The sequence below is a fragment of the Anoplopoma fimbria genome, chromosome 13, assembly GCF_027596085.1.
Source record: "Anoplopoma fimbria isolate UVic2021 breed Golden Eagle Sablefish chromosome 13, Afim_UVic_2022, whole genome shotgun sequence".
NCBI lineage: Eukaryota > Metazoa > Chordata > Actinopteri > Perciformes > Anoplopomatidae > Anoplopoma > Anoplopoma fimbria.
The window spans coordinates 12,109,376-12,126,916 of record NC_072461.1 but is presented as its reverse complement, the minus strand read 5'-3'; the positions used below and the strand labels follow the sequence as shown (position 1 = coordinate 12,126,916).

The 17,541-nt window shown below is 40.3% G+C and overlaps 1 protein-coding gene across 1 annotated transcript in view; it reads right to left on the bottom strand.

The window, feature by feature from the left end:
* The window catches only part of unc5db (unc-5 netrin receptor Db), a 195,478-nt gene that overhangs the window by 100,235 nt on the left and 77,702 nt on the right, over window positions 1–17,541 (bottom strand). The window contains exon 2 of the mRNA XM_054610379.1: window positions 9,187–9,402. Within this exon, the coding sequence (XP_054466354.1) occupies window positions 9,187–9,402 (216 nt within the window). The remainder of the gene's footprint in view (window positions 1–9,186; window positions 9,403–17,541) is intronic.

Below are 17,541 nucleotides of genomic sequence, written 5' to 3'. Positions count from 1 at the left end.
AACTCACTGCAATGCAAGGTGTATAAAGTGTTAATGTCTCAGCCCTATAATATAATGGTGACCTGTCTAGGCTCTACCCAACCTTTCGACCAATGCCAACTGAGATTGGCTGAAGGCCCCTGCGAACCCTGTGAAGGACAAGCTGTTAGAATGGATGGATAACTTTATTCAGGGTTATTCACTATAAGAGCACATTATTTGCTAAAATAAATATGGTCTTAAAACTAGATTTTTAAACTTTTAACCCTCTACAAGACCAAGGCCACAATATTAGAAAATAACAAACGCAAAGTTTTTTTTTATTGTATTTTAGTGGTGCAAAGTTCCTCAACAACACAATCAAAATATGGTCAGCCAGTTGATATTAGAAGCCAGATTGATGGGATGGCAAGACATGTGGACAGATTTGAACTCATCGCAGATAAATACATGCATACATATAATGGTATCATTGTAAATGTACAGAAATGCCAAACAAATATTTAAATTAGGTTATGAAATGTTATGAAGTGTCTCCGTTACAAATGTGTCCACCAACAGCATTGACAACGTTATTGTCTTAGCCATGCTAAGGGTGTAGCACCAGCGATGGCTATGTTGGTTTGTCATGGGTCAGTCAGTTGATCCCAAACTTGGATCTAGACTAAAATATAAAAACTCCAAATTATTTTAAATGACCCCCTGACTGTTAATATAGTGCCACCAGCTAGCCAAAGTCTTCTTTTTATCCAGTGAAATATCTCAACATATACTGTATGGATTGGCAGACCACTTGGAACAAACAATCATGAGTTCCAGGCAAATCAATCTGCTCATTTTGGTGATCACCTGACTTTTCCTCTGGTACCACCAGAGGAAAAGTTTATATTTGTGGTTTTGAGTGAAATGACTCAACAGCTCATGAAATTCGATCTAGATACTATACCCACTCCCCCCAATATAAATTGTTATAATTTGGGTGATCCCTTAACATTTCATATAGCTCCATCATTAGGTTAAACTGTCTCAGTTGCCCGCTTTGCATCACTCGTAATCTAGCTTTATCTGTGAAAATTTGAACATTTTATGTTTATGTTCAGAGGCTGGTTCAAAGGACTGTGCACTGAAATTGAGCCCGCAGTGCCAGGACTTTGTCATTATTTATCGGACAATGCGTTTCCATCACAATTTATATAAGGTATTCACAGATAAAACTTTCAGCTTCCAGACTGCATAATTCCTTTTGTGGTAATTTTATCTAATTTTGCCATTGCCGGTCAGCTTTTGTAATTCAGTACGCCTTAGTTAGCATGAAAATAGGTGGATGAAGCCTTCATGATTAACAAGAAGCAATTTAGTAGATATTTCATCAGGATATTCTCAAAATTGCCTTGAGCTGCATAGAGTTTTTCTGTGCGCGAGGACCCTGAGAATAAAGGAAAACGATCTGGATTGTTATTTCTATCCTCTGCATATCTCACCCGAGTCATCTCTCTGTCTTGTTAAGCTGCTATAATATGTCGACTTACAATGTTATGCACCATCATTTTCCCTCAACCTCATCTCATCTACTTCACTTCTACATTTCCCAGAATGCTTTTCAACAAGGGGTGTGAGCCTGTTACCTTCAATCTTATAGGGGTTTGTGAGCAGAAAAATATTTTGTTGCTCACGAGCCGACCACTCTTAGAACACTGGGGTTTGTCTGCAGCCCTAGCCTTTGCTCAAAAAGCCAATTGCCTTGAAGCTGCATTGCATTCTGGTCCAGTGAGGACTACTGTGGCTGGAAGAAAGGGAATATATTTTTGTTCTGTGATGGATTTCTCCGTGTACGATTGTTGAATGTTGGTCCAAAATGGAGAGAAGGAGTTTAGAGATTTAAACTATGCATTGATACAAAACAGAGTTTCTTTAAAGTCCAAGTAAAGTTTTCCTTGAAATATGATCGGTTGCACCAATCCCCCTAAATCTTCTCCTTAAGGCTGACTCAAAATGTTCACTTATGTATTGAAGGTTTTTTTCCTTATCTTGTTTTTATCCTTAAGGAATCCCTTACAGATAGATAAACCGTCAAACAAAATACCTTTGCGACCAAAGTAAGTTATAACGCTTAACGGTGAGCAATTGATTTTCAAGTTGGAACACTCTTTTGCAGCTGTGCTCCTCCAGACCTTTTGCAATTAATGATTGCTCTAGGGTTTTATGCTACGGGATCTTTACAGTCAGTAATAGGCAAGGAATTTCATGTTCGCAGCCACAAAATTCAGAGTTAATTTTCTGCAATTTCCTCCCACATTCTTTGTTTTCTGTATATTTAACTTTTTTTTTTAACTCTTTTCCTTCATTTTTCCTTTAATTTGGTCTTCTGGAAGAGAAGTCTATAGGCCAACTTTCTGAAACAATAAAAGGCTATAACAAGTATCACAGTGCAAGCAAACAAACCGTCTCCATAGAAACTGAATTTTTTATCGCTGTTTAATCTTCCGATGCAGTAAATGCCTTCACTTTTTCCTTAACTAAGAAAATCTTTCAAGGCATTCTGTACCACACCCTCAAGAAAGTCTTGCAGCCACGGACACATTAACCCTTTAGTGTCTAGATTAATTGAGGTTTACAAGCTGACTTTACAAGGTGAGTATGTCCTTTCATTTCTCATCACATTCAGTCCTCAAACTGACATTCAAATGAACTCTCTAAAATGTAATCTGCAAACAGCTGCTGACAATGTTTTTTTCTTCTTCTTTTTTTATGGATGGGACTAGAATAATCTATAAAAAAAATGCAATCAATATCCCTGCACACAATTGCAGGCTCGTGTGTCCTCAAATGCACAGCACACACTGCAGATATAAACGGTCCTCCCTTAGTGTCTGCTGCTGGGGAACTCAAGGGCATTGTCAGTTTTATCAGCGAGAAGTGATTCATCAGGCTAGTTGGTAAATAAGAGATGCTATCAGGAGCTCCTGGTGGCATTGAGGGCCCATGTCCTAATCAATAGCATTCCAATTCTTCACTGATCTCCTTCTTTGATTAGCCGTACTAATCCAACACACACTGTTGCTGTCCGTTACTGAGTCAGGACAAAGCCTCCCCGTTAAGACCGGCCTTATCTGTGTTTTTTTTGCGTTTACTACTGATAGGAGGCAGGCCAAGCCAGGGGGTTACGGTGAGGACATCTTCAGGCTCCTCTAATTGCTAATCCACTTGGGCCAGCAGGAGATTTCACCTGGCCTGGCAGCGCCACAGGCACCTAAGTGAGGAGATTGTAGTGAGAGTTAAATCGGCGCACAGAGGTAAGTTGAGGTAAAAATGGCCCTTCATTTTCCCAACTCCCTTAAAAACGGGAATGGGAGATAGAGTAACACGGATGAGGAAATGGCTTCTGAAAATGAGGGTGGTGGGGGTGGGGGGGCTGTCAGTCAGTCGGTGAAGATTGGCGAAGGCGGCAGGCACTTACTGACGTGGTGGTGCTGATGAACAAGCCGAGCGTAATTTAAGTTAATGACTATGAAATATGCACCAAATTTCCCTTTCAAAAATGATCTGCGATGAGCACAACTGAAGGAAGAGGAAATGAACCTCTGCATGAATCTGCATTAACTAGTCAGCGATGAGCTGCAGGTTACAATTGATGAACACTTTTTTTTGTAAGACTCATGCCCACTATGTTGCAAAAAAGCTTTGACTTGGATTTTTACATTCGAAACAAGACAGACATTGGTGGAGGTGTACCTTTTACAAGTTATTGATTATGGTGATGTGTTGTACATGAATGCCTCACTGTCCTCAAATGGTGGATAGCGTGTATCATCTGGCTGCTTTATGTACATGGAATTATTATTGGATCACAACTTCTGTTGCGTATTGTTCCTTCTGAGTTGGAAAATAAAGCCCTCACCCAGGCTAGCTTCTCTCTCGCTGTGTAGTTTTCATTCTTTTCCTCTGAATGACTACTCTGAAAGACAGTATCGGCCACTCTACTCATGTTTTAACCTTAATGGGTGTGTATAACTTTATTTAAACATGCTATCGTATTTGAATATGATTTTTTCTTTTCAAAACAGTCAAAAGCATCCAACATTGTCCTTTTATCTGTGGTTCAGTGCGTTTTCTCATTTCTGTATTAGCTACATGTACATGCACAGCAGTAATCCATTACTAATGATATTAAAGCTCCTTCATCCAACAATAGGCCTTTTTGTCATGGCACACATTCTGTCATAGCAGGAAGAGCACAGGTGTAACTAATAACATTAACAAAGCCTCAGTTCCATTAACTGCTACAGTAAGCCATGACGGGGAGCCAGCATGCACGATGCCAGAGCCTTGGAGACGCTCAACCTGATGGGAATGTAGTCTTTATCAATGTTGTTAATTAGATCATTAATGTTCTTCTCCTGCCAAGACAAATTAAAATGTCTGATGTGAGTGTACATGAGAGCATTTGTAGTTATTTGCCAACACTTTTGAGGCTAAAATCTATCTCCTTGAGTTTTTTTGTGGTGCTTATCGAGTCCGTGTACAGAGTGGTGTGTATTTCCCCCCACCCCCATGCTGGAAAAGAATGACTCAAAGCATGATTTAATTAGTTTCTGCACAAAGATAGCCACACAGGTATCACGGTAGCATCGCGGCAGAGAGATCCGGTTTGAGGTTGAATACTGGAGGTAAACTGTGATGCTGTGGAGGAGGCGTCACAGCTGTTAACCACACAATCTTCTCTAACATTATAACAGGAATATCAATAGAACTGTCCTCATTTAAATAACTCGGAGTAATGTCTAGGTGGACTTCTTATTATTGTATATAATCGTATGATGAGGTGTGCTTTTTGTTTCAGTGACCAAAGCCTGCTAAAATATCATTCAATGCTAAAATATCATTCAATAATGATACAGTGTGTGGCTGTGGCACACGAGGTAGAGCGCTTGTCCTGTAACCATAAGGTTGGTGGTTCGAACCCCTCTACAGTCAACATGCCGAGGTGTCCTTGAGCGAGACACCTAACCCCAAGTTGCTCCCTGGGTGCTTCTTAGCAGCCCGCTGCTCCTCTGGGATGGGTCAAATGCAGAGAATTGTAATTTCCCCATTGTGGGACTAATAAAGGCTTAATTATTATTATTATTAAAGCTGCTCGAATCAATAATTTTATAGTGACAAAGGATTTCAATTCAATGGGGCAAATTCCTAAAGAATGAATCGTGGCTTCTGATACCACCATTTTGTGAGGAGTGTCACTTTGGTCCAAACCTCTCGAAGGCAATTAAGAGAGAACAAAGGAAAAGACCAGGATTTGGGAAATGTGGGAGGGAGCAAAAAATATTGGTTTATTTCTTGTTTTTTTATTCATTTCTACTCATCATTTAATACATTTTTTTTTTCTTATGTACTCTCAGAAATTACATTTAGGGATTAATTTGGAACCTAAAGATCTATGGAGCATTTTAGCATATTTAAGCTCATTGTTTTGGTTTTATGCAATTTTATTTTTTATTAAATGCTGAAACATTCTGTTAAAGTAGCAAGTAAGGACGAGTTATAAAATCGGCTATACCGTATCTATCTAAATGGCCAATAAGTACTGCCTGGGCCTCCAGCCATTGGTGCCAGTGCTGGCTCCTAGCCGGGACCTGGCAGAGCAGCAAGGCGAAGTTCTGCTCCTGGCCGGAGGAGGAGCTGCTGCTGCCAGGAGCTGAGCGCTCCGCCTCCCGCCGGAGCTCCGACTGCAGGGAAGCCAAATCTTTAGAGGCATCAGTAATTCAATAAATTGGTTTCATAACCAGTTAAGAGTAAGTGACCAAAAACAACATTAATACAAAACCAATATTTTCTCCCACACGAAGGGCATCAGGCCCACCTCTGAACCCTGATCCATTCCGAGTTAGTTTTTTCCCCCAATTTGCTCCGATTCCAATGAGAACATGACCATAAGCGTTTGCATTAGGAGTCATGCCCTGTGTGACTCACTTGCTATGTATTAAAGATTTACAGTATAAGAGAAAGAATGTGTTTTTTCTATAGTCTGGCTGAAATGTTTGACACTTTTGGCAATTTGTCACAGCAGCTGCATGTTGTAGCCTTGAGGCAAAGCAGGCTTTTGGTAGAGTTTCTCACTCTTATCTGTCAAATCCACTAATTTGCCTCCCTCCTGCTGGATGCCCTGTGTTGATGTGGCATTTGAAGTGAGCTAACGAATACCACCGTGTGAACCTCCCCTTGTGCTTCTCGTCTGCACACCGAACAGCAAACAACTGAAGTTCCAAATTTCATTTTGCCATTATCAAGCGTGCGACAATTTCACAGCACAGCAATCACACTATAATGAACTTCCAGAAGCAATTAAAGCCTCTTTCCTGTGGAGGGACCTTCATGAATACAAGAAAGACGGCTCCCTCACAGCCTCTAATCACAGAGCATTCCAGCCGAGGTGTCACATTGGCTTTGTGGTTTGCCAGAAATCCCTTCAGGAGGCCTAAGTAAGGTCCTCTAATCAACATGCTTCCACCTGACAATAAATAATGGGACTTAATTGGTATGGCCCGCCACTGCTTCCCTCACACGTCAAATCGAAACCTCTCTCTTCCTCGAACTCTTTTCAGAATTTGCTGAACATGTATTGACCTTGTTGTAACAGTATTCAAGCATCATTTTTTTCACAGCTGGTCCCGCCTGAGGGTCCACATATCTCCTCCGTGATTAGTCATGGTCCAAACAAAGAATCAATTAACTCCTACTCAATTTAATTTCTAAACATAAAAATAGAAATAAACAGAGCGAAAATGGGACTTAAACCCAATGAATAAAAATAATTGTATTACAAGGAAGTGCAATTTAGACTCCAAACCATGATTAAAAGCATAAGAGAATAACAATAGGCCAATAAAGCAGGTGCTCTGCTGAGAGGGTTTGAGAGGGAAAATCATGTTCAAGCAATGTTAAGTAGAACTCTATTGACACAGTAAAAAACATTTAAAGGGGTACTCCAGTGATTTAGTAATGCACTTCCATAAAGGTGGGGAACACAAGAAAATTCCAAATTGATTCAGCAGAGGCCAAAAAAACAGGAACCTTCATTTCCCATAGATAGCTAGCATGTATGGACTGTATATAAGAAAAAGAGGTAGTGGCTGCACTGACACATTGGTTTGTGGACTACCATTTTGAAGCCTTGAGTTTGGCTTTTAGGCCCTCGCCATCTTGGTTTTTTGTGACTAGAGACACTCACGACTCATGTCACTAACTACCGACTTGACAATATGTCAGCGTACTTCCTGTAAGAAAGTCCTGTGTTCATTTTATTCAAAGATTGGAGGGCACAGAAGGCATAATAAAACTGTCTTCACAAGCCACTCTTAACAATAAGAGATCCAAAGACTTCCTCCTTGAAGGGCTTAGGTTCCACCCAGAACAATTTGCATCAACCTTGCTGGACATAGTTTCAAAGGCCCCCGGCTACCGTGTTAATCTCAAATCAATGTTAGGATGGAGAGAGATATATGGGCTATGTGGTCAATTGTTGAAAAACTAATTTAAAATTCTGAAATTATAGTTCAGGACTGCTTTGTGATTCTTGGCTTAGATAGCAGGATTCATCTTTACTTTACTGTTTAACATAACTGAACAGCCTGGCAGAAATTGTATCCACTGAAATAGTAAAGGCTGTAGTAGAACTAGTTTCATGATATCTCCGCTCTAAAAAAATGTGATTGGTAACCATGGTTGCGCATAGGTTGAGCTGGACCAAATCAGCCCAGCCCTTTAATGAGCTTTTCAAAGCCGGAGGCAGCTGGGTATGAGTCATATGGTTGCACATGTTAAGCCAATACCAGGATTAGGATGCTGATGGTCCTATGGGTTGTGAAAACTAAGACTTTGTCACTCTGGTTGAGTTTTTAGATGAAACCTTTGCATTAAGGAAGGGTTTTTGGTAGAAGTTCCTAGGTGTGTTCTAAATGAAATTATTTTAATATAAAAGTGTTCTCGGTAGAACCACATGGGTGGGTTATGGGTGGAACCGTTGCACCATGGCAGGGTTTTCTGTAGAACTCATAGAGGGAACTGGGTGGATTATTTCACAGCTGATTCTAGGTTAGACATTTTAGGTTGGGTTCCAGGTAGAGCCCTCTAAAAAGGGTTTAGTAACCAAAAGGCTGACAACAAGCCTAAGAACCCTTTGTTCTAGTTAGTACCCTTTTTTCTATGAGTGTAAGACTAACCAAACTGCCCATGATCAGGCCCTTAAAAAAAGACTTTGACAAACAACCTCTGGGAGCAAAGTGGGCTTTTGATTATCCAAACCAGTACCAATATTTTGCAGCTAAATGTGTCAGTATCAGTTTTTCTATTTTCCTGCCAAACTAAAGGTATTCAGTGTCCCCTTTCAGAGTTTAAAACCCTCCACTCTCCACCCACACTAATGAAATTCTTTCAAGGTAAGCTCTTTGAGGCAGAGTGACCCATAACACCTATTCACTGGGAATGAACCCTAAAGGTAGCTGCCCTTGAATGAAATATTAATTAGAAAAAGGTTATTATAAAGCTGTAATATTCAAATGTGCAATAAGCTGGCAGTTTTAGTGCCATTTTTTAGCTGCAGTCAGGGAGGACCTCACAGTATGTGATCATAAGAAGAAAGCATTTGAAAATCAGTGCTATACATTTCTGTGAGTGACGACTTGTGTGAAACTAACTGAATTTTGCTGATGTGGTACAGTATCACCCTCCGTCTAGCAATGCAAGGAGCTTAAAATAAGCACATACTGCACATATTGCTTGACCCAGCTATGATTTACTGAAGCTGCTTTGCCTTTGTTGGCTTTTAGGCTTAAACCATCTGAGATATTGAAGGTCAGTATACGTAGCTGTGGTCAGGACCTGAAAAGATCTACTTGTAGAGTGAAATGCTACATTTATGCATCATGAAATAAAATTATCTTTCCTGTGTTTTCAGTGACGGAAAATAATATGCACCTTAATATTCTGACCTGCAGTGGCAGGTAATGAAAATTCATCGCATGCATCAGTTTCTGTGTATTGTTTCTGTAGTTTGTGAAAAATGTAGTTAATTAAAAAAATAATGAAACAACCGCCACCTCAGCTCCTAGCTCAGACTCCTCTATTAAGTATCATACCAAATCATCAGATGCCTGCACATCCTGTTCATATTACATGTTAGCAATGGCTGGAAGAAGGCCGGCTTTATCTTACCAGTGTTGAGGTCCTTATACTCCTGGGAAAAGTGCTCATTCTGATGTACCCATTCCCCGTTGCATTTGAAGAAGATCTGTAAGGCGGGCGCGGCTCGACACCGCAGCTTAATGGGGTTGCTCTTGACGATGTAGGCGTCCTCTGGCTCCTGGATGAAGTGCGGCAAGGTGCCCTGCACCGAGGGTAGGGCGTCGGGCTGAGCATCCCCTGGGGCACCTGCAAACCAACACCTCGGTTACTACATCATCCCACATCTCTTTTAGAAGATTAATATTGAAATGAGCAATAGCAGGCCAAAATCATTCTCCATTTTGTTTTACAAACAACAGTAAAACAGCAACTGCTTGCAAATATAAAATGATTGCTCAGTGGAATATGGGCAAATTCAAAAGCTAACATATTATAGAAAGGAAAGTATACAGAGAATACAATTTGTCCCCCATTCTAGCAAAACTGTTCTCCTCAGAGCAATTTGCAGATGAATGAAATCAGAGCGGACGAAGTGGAGAGGAATTAGGAGAGACTGATTACCCAAATTGTGCCAGTGGAGTTTGAATACATCTTATCTCAGCCTAAGGGCCTGGAGTTTATTCCACACATAAACAGCCTTTTGCTGCCGCCGACGTGCCACCATGTCTTGAACTAGAATTCACAGCAGGTCACGCCCCTTTCTTTTCAGTTCGGCGAGCACCCGGCCCAGCTCACTACTATAGTTCGTCGTGGCAGCTCATAGATCTAAGCACAGTTTTGGAAACACCAATCTCCGATTGTGAGCGCTTGACCTACAAGTGAATTTTATTTTTCTAGTTTAAAGGTAGGTCTCGACTTCACATGTGCTCACCTCCTCTGGGTAAAGCAAAGAGAGCCCTGCAGGCTGGCTACATAAGGAACAGGATGTTTGTGCTCCAGCCATCCCAGGGATCCTTCTCAGAATTACACCTCAGTCCCATCAAGGCAGCTCCAGCTAAGCTATTCAGTGCCGCAAAAAGCCCATGAAAGCTATTATGTCCCACCATCGAATCCAATTCTGTCCCCTGAAATCGAATCGGCCCTCTCACCACCTCTCTCAATCAATGTTGTCCTTGTTAAATGGGTAAATGAATGGATGCAGGTGTACAGAGAGGCCACACATAAAACAAACAGGCAGGGAAGTGAATGAATGGAAATAATATGATGACATGACCTACTGCATGACAGGTAGATGTCTTTATCTTATTGCTACAACACAAACACATGCTTTAGCTATTCAAAACGCCATCATAACCTGTTTTCTTTGGGTTTCAATACATCCTAGAAAAATTAATAAAAGCAAGGCACTAACAGGGCTACTGCAGATGTATTGTCATGATACCCTCCATTTGGTGGCATTGTAAGATACATTGTATGTTTGTATGCAAAAGCATGCAGTGACATTGGCTTTGTGCTGTAAAAGCAGGTAATGACATTGAATTATGGGTGCAAACTAGTGATGTAACCGAATGCCAGAGGTGGAAGTGACAAAATACATTAAGTCTAGTTAAACCATTATGTTATTGTGACCAGCTAAACTTATTTATAGACACGTAGGGAGTATAAATGATGTGTACTGGTACTGTTTTGCTGGTGAACTAGGAAGAGTCGTACACTATGCCTAAACAAAAGTTGTGCTTGTGTGACACTGTCATACAAAATCAGAGAATGTGCATTATTAGGGTCAAATTGTAAAGATATGGAATTGTGTGTCACAAGTGAGTAAATCAGACAAATAGACTAAACATACAGGATACGACTGCAATGAAAAACATGACAGAACACTCAACACCAGCAATCAGTGAACAGTTCGAAAACAGCCCTATAAACAGATGGAGATTAGATTTTTTTTTTTTTATCATGCTCATGTATGACGGCAGATGAAAGGGACAGAACCGAATGATGGGTTGGTGGGACAGAGTATGAAATCGATTATTTTTTTTATCTGCAGAGGAACTCGGGCCAGTGCACACATCTGATGAAAAACGGACTCCTGTCAGATTTTTAATTTCTCTCTAACCCTGCTCCCGTGTTGTCTTTAATACATTTACAGCCCATAACGTATTCATGTCATACATAACATTTAAAAACAGCAAACAACGGCGAGAAAATGTGCCGTGGAGAAATCAACGTGGCGTGATTTCTTAGTGTTTGAAAAGCCCTGCAATTTCAGACAGAGTTTTGCTTTCAGAGGGATTTTTATCCGTATATATATAGATATCACCACATGAGAAAGCAAACCATCATACCAGCTACCACAAGCTGTCCGCACACACTGAGGTCTTCTTCATCTCAGCACTTTGCTGTATCATTTATACATCCTACGCATCAAATAGAGCCTTTCATTTTTCTTTTTTCTTATGTTCTTACAAAGAACAGTTTATTATGACACCATGCAGGTAATTATCATTCTCATCTTTAGGCAAACTGATGGATTCTCAGAGAATGTAGGAACTGTGTAACCTGGTGCGACCTGTGCCTTGTCAACACTCAGTATCAGTGGGAGAGCTATTTTGAAAAAGAGCTTTGCTGGCGCATGTCTGCACTCTGTGCTGCCGTGACTCCGGAAAACTTTGGAGGCGTTTTGTTCCGAAGAGGCAAAGTTAGAGAATTAGTCGTCTCTTGCCTGAGCTGCAAATATTAAATTATTAAGAGCTGACTATTTCACTAATTATATCAGCAGTAGAATTCAGATTTGGCCGCGGAGTAGTGGAGTACCTGCCAGCAGTGTTGATAAATAATTGCGACTATTAAATATATTGCAATTTAAATTACAACAAATTTTAAATAACCTTGTAAATAATGTTACAGTAATGTGATAACTTTCAGAAACAAGAAGTGAGATTTTCCAATTCGAATCCAGTAAATACATTGCAGATACAATGGGTAATGATTAGAAACGTCCGCTCAGACACTGAAGTCACAAGGCTAGCTTGCTACGCTAATCTCCTCAGCAATAACTTGCATTTATAGTCCAGATGTTACCATCTGAGCTATTTTTGATAAACTCGTTGCATCGTTCTAACTACTGTATGTATAGTTATTTTCAGAGCATGTTCCAGTGGTTATGGATGAGTATTTGAATTATGTGAATGACAGCTATGGATCACAACTTTTGGGTCAAGACAAATCGACATGTAAATCACTGGATAATTTTACTTCTTCAGGTTTTGGCTAAAGGGGTCACCTTCAGAAGACGTTTGGCAATTTATGATGAGGAGTTACAAGGCAACTCTGTCGCCACTACAACTAAACAGCTTTTTTAATTATGATTTGATGGATTACGTTTGCAGTTTTAAACGTATGGTTAAAGTTGTAAACTGAAACAAAACAAAAACGCAACAAAACTATTTAGTTAGGTTTGCAACAACACAATTACATAGTTAGACTTAGACAACAAAACAACTTGGTTAAGGTAATGCAAAAAAATTACTCAGGTTCCTTAGGTTCAGGCAACATAGCTACTTAGTTATGTTCAGGCAACAAAGCTACTTAGGTTCAGGCAACAAAGCTACTCAGTTAGGTTCAGGCAACAAAGCTATTTAATATGTTTAGGCAACAAAACTACTACAAACCTATTGGTTTTGAAGCGACCACCAACTTCATCAAAACACCACATGAGTGAACATTTTAGAAAATGTACTGTTCATTCCACCTATAGAGTTCCAGACACTTGGAGAATTAGTGTCTTGGTTTATTTAGTTTTTTTTCCCCTTACAATTTTCACCCATCTGTCTAAATATTGTATGTAACACATTGTATAACCCAATCAAATATTTTTTATGAGTTTTCAAACCTTGAGACTCCAGTTCTTATTAAGGACATCATCATTTTAAAAAGATGAATATGTTAATTACTACTATTATTCTAAAGACCTTCAAACCTTAGAGGATTACTGTGCAGTATATATGAAAAACAGGCACTCCAGTAACCAGTCTGATACTACTGTATTTTATTACAAATCTTTTTTTTGTCTTTAGCCTGTTAATTACTTAACAGCATTAATGCACGTTCTGACTACAGATAAAGAAAACAGCTTTTATTGCTTTCACAAATTTATATGGAAGCCTCCTAATAAAAAATTGTTCAACCAGAAAGAAACACTGCTTCAACATAATTTCAAGAACTAACACATTTAATGGTTGGGGCATGTAATTCTCCTCCATCCGACACCTTCCTCGCCACTGAGCATCCTCACTCTAATCAGCTAATTGCTGCTATGACGAATAAAAATAACCCCACGCTGCAGAGCCCAGACAAGCCTCTCCTTTCACTCTATTTTTTTCACATTGCACAACAACTAATGATGCGCCATGTCCTTTTCACTGAATGTTTAAACATTCAGCACATTCAAAGGTAGCAGCTAATTGGAACAAGGTGACAATCCATGCTCCATAAACCTGGAGCTGTAGCGGTGGCTGCTCCGCTCTTGATGGATGCTCATAAATATCAGCCTTAATGAAGGAAATGACTGTGGCGCCAATAAGTCACTTATTTCCTCATTACGCTGGTTAGTTTTAACACTGCCTCTAAAATGCCCCCTCACCCTATCTGCTGCCAGTCACAGGTTTCCACCTGACTTAACATGTGGCTCAGTGCGGTGGACCTGCAGCTGATAAAGGCCCCGGGTATCACTCTGCATACAGGGACACGGACGACATGTCGGCGCCACTGTCGGCTCAGACTGGCTGACAATGCCTGGGGAGCCAGGGGACCATGTTGAACAAAAAAAGATTCAAATCAACAATCTCTTAGAGACCTGCCAGGGCAATGAGCACTACATGGCCTGTTTGGATATGCAAGGAAGGATTGAGACAGTGCAGACTTTAATGACGGGGCACACAGTCATGCAGCTTTGGACTTTTGATATATCGACTACAAAACCATTCCTCAGGAAACAAGCTCTGCTAGTGGACCCTTGAGACTGCATTGTTAGTTACATTTTAGAACACAATGGTGTTGGTCCACAAACAACATAATGACCATTTTGTGAAGTTGGCTCTGATGTCATGGGGTTCTAGGTAGCATGAATACGCTTTGCCAATCTCTATGCAATGTATCTGTACTGCTTACACCACAAAACTCCCAAAGCCGGTGTGAAGCTCAAAGTGGGTGGCACCGGACTTCGCCATCTTGGCAACACAGCTTAACTCCCGGCTAATCCAAAAATGGGCAAAGAGGTGGATCATTTAAGGAGCTGAGGCTGCAAAGGTGACACCACAGAGTAGACAGCTAACGGCTGGCTACCTGAGACAGCACCCACCTGTCAATCAAAGTGCCCATGCCCTCAATTATGCCTAACTTTTGGAGAATTATGCCTCGCTTTTGGAGCCAGCCTCAAGTGGAACTGCAGATTTTGGCCCTTCCGCATTGGCTTCATTCCTCTGCACCGGACGTCGCTGATTGATGTTGATGTAGGGTTGCATAAACTAAACAACTGATCTCAGACTACTCATGGTGCCTTTTGGGGAACCAACTGACTTTCGTTAGTGCATGCTGCCATCTTGATATTTTACTTGTGTCTGAAGCAAACTCTTGGGGATTGCCTAGAGAGCAGTGTTAAAAAAGCACAATGAAATGTGTAAATCAGAGCTAAAATGACCGCGGGAAGATACGTTCACTCAGAACTGTAGACCGTCAGCTTCCCTGCCTGCCGTAACGTGAGTGGTCGCATGCGTGTACGCATTAACACAAAGTCAATTTAGTGTGCGTAAGGTGTGTGGCCGAGCAGAAAAGAGAAAAACTGGATAGCGTAGGTGAATGAGAGAAGACAAAGAGACGAGGTGGAGTTGAGAGGGAGTGTATTAAAAGAATGGTGAATAAAGAGAACTGGATACAGTAATGTAGGTGATGAAAGGAGAAAAGCCCTGCAGGAAAGTGCAGCTAAAAGCTGAAAAATTACAGATATGTTCATGAACAAGGGACATAGGAGCTCATCCCAATATCACAATTACCTTGGGTTGATTGTATGTAAGCAAAGGAATTCATTATACTACACTTGCGCATGGAAATAAAATTAAGAGCTGTAGACTTAGCTCCAGTCTTTACAGCCATCAGATCTTCATAACAACACAAGTCCAGTCAAGCTGGTATCCATGTTGTTATGGAGATGCAAATCGCTGTGCAAGGCTGAAGGGCAAACTGAGTCAAACCAAGCCAGCATATGTTTATGGAAAAGGGGCTCTAGTCTTGTGGAGGTCTTTGACTTAAACTTAGATTCAAGGGAATCATTGACCAGAAAAAATTAAACTAGGTCATAAAGATGATTAGAAATCCTCTGAGGACCATACTGAATTTCATGATGATCTGACCAGTTGTTGTGGGGATATTTTATCTCCAAAGAGACAGAAGCAAAAGGGAACTCACTGCACATTTCAAAAATTGCATATGTTTTCATAGTGATCCACACTTCTTCATCATGGTGAGACTAAAAAAATTTGAGTTTGCATCAAAACTATAAAATTGTGACTTCAGTTCTGAGATGGTGCCTTCACTTGCCCTCATTTGTCTCCTCTCAGTTAAAGTTTTTCCTGCACAGATGCGAGGTTCCTGGGAAAGGGGATGTCTATATTGTCAGATTGTGATTTGTGATTTGTGCTATACAAAATAAATTTCATTTAATTGATAAGTCTGTCATTCTGCATTACAACGGTAAAAACCTGTCACATTAATGTTCATTTTATGTATTTAAAAAAAAGAAAAGAAACACAATCATGTTCTATGATTTTTTTTCTCCAAAACTACCAAAAGGGGACTTGGCAAGAGCTCAAGTGAATGGGATTCTAGAACCATTCCCATTAAAAAAGGTACAACATGTCAAACGAGGTTCTTCGATAGTGCGTCTTAAGAACCACAACCCAATTTTGCCACTAGATTCGACAGCTTCCCTCGGCATCAATAGTTTACAAACTCTTCTAAAATTGGACACTGGAAGAGAAGGTTCCTGAAAGATCAAGCTGACAGCATTCTATGCTTTTCCTCAACTGGGCCTCCCGACTGAGTTGGACATTACTATTTCACACAGCCGCTCCACAGCCCAAGTCCTTTAAAACCACACATTCTTCCTTTCACATCCACGGGGATCACTTGGGACTTCTCATGGATTTTTTTAACAGGAGCTGAGATAGGCGAAGGGCAAGAATGAGGAGCGTCAGCAGTGTGAGTAGCGGCTTTACATGGTGAGCACCCTCTCAGCTTTTCAGCAGGAGTCCTCCTTATTTGAAAGGCAGAGAGTCAGGAGGTGTCAGACTAATCCTTGACACTAAAGAAAAAGATTGGCCGAACAAAAATGCAGGAAAAGGCTCTAAACACAGCAGGACTGGGAGACCGCTGAGTGAACTCCAGGATATAGGTGCTGGAGACACTGGAAGGACAGGACTCAAAACAAGCACTCCCATCTGGGATACTTTGTGTGTAAATTCACTGACACTCCGTCTCACGCTAACCTCAACATGAACTCTAACAGAAATCAGATTCAAATCTCGAAGGAACAGTAGCTTTGCATGCTTAGCTGTGTGTACATTACATTACTGCCAAACCATTTCCCAAAGCATACCATCTATTTTAGGATACGTTTCCTACTTTGAAAGCTTCTCCTGGTTTCAGTTTATTCCTGAATGGTATAAAAACCTACAGACTTGCTAACAAGGAACAGCAATCCATCAAAGTTATTTTAGTTCCCCTGTGTAATAAACATTTTTCAGTTAAAGTTGTATTTCACTGCAGTATTATGCAGCTGTGAGCAGCAACATTTATACGATTTTGAGATTGCTCTCAAATTTCTTATTGGGAAACAGCAACATTCAGACATGTTTGCTGACCAGCAGCCGTCCAAGAAGACAAAATTCACAGTATCACAGTCATGACATCCATTTTTAACTAAATTGTTTGTCTTACGAGTTCGATTTTCTAACTATGCTCATGAATATATCCTTAAAGCATAGATGTAGATCTGAGTCAACAGTCAATTAATCAATAAGTTGATTGTCAGAATATTTGTTGGCAGCTGTTCTGCTAACTAATCAAGTAATTTTTTAAGCAGAAATGCCCAAAGATCATTGATTCAGTCAATCAAGCGTTGTTCAGACGAAACATCCCAGTTTAAAAGTCTAGACACGCCACTGGTGCAGTTCCTATTATAACCAATAACAATGAAACATATCAAATAATTTATAAGCCAATACAAATGAAAGAGAAACATAATGTATGGGACTTGAATTACTACACTTAACATGACCTGCTGTAAAGTATAGATGCTCAAAGTTCAGCAGTAAATAAATATAGAAGACTATTATGAAATTATTTGGGGAATTTTTTTTTAAATTTATAAACAAACAAAAAATTCAA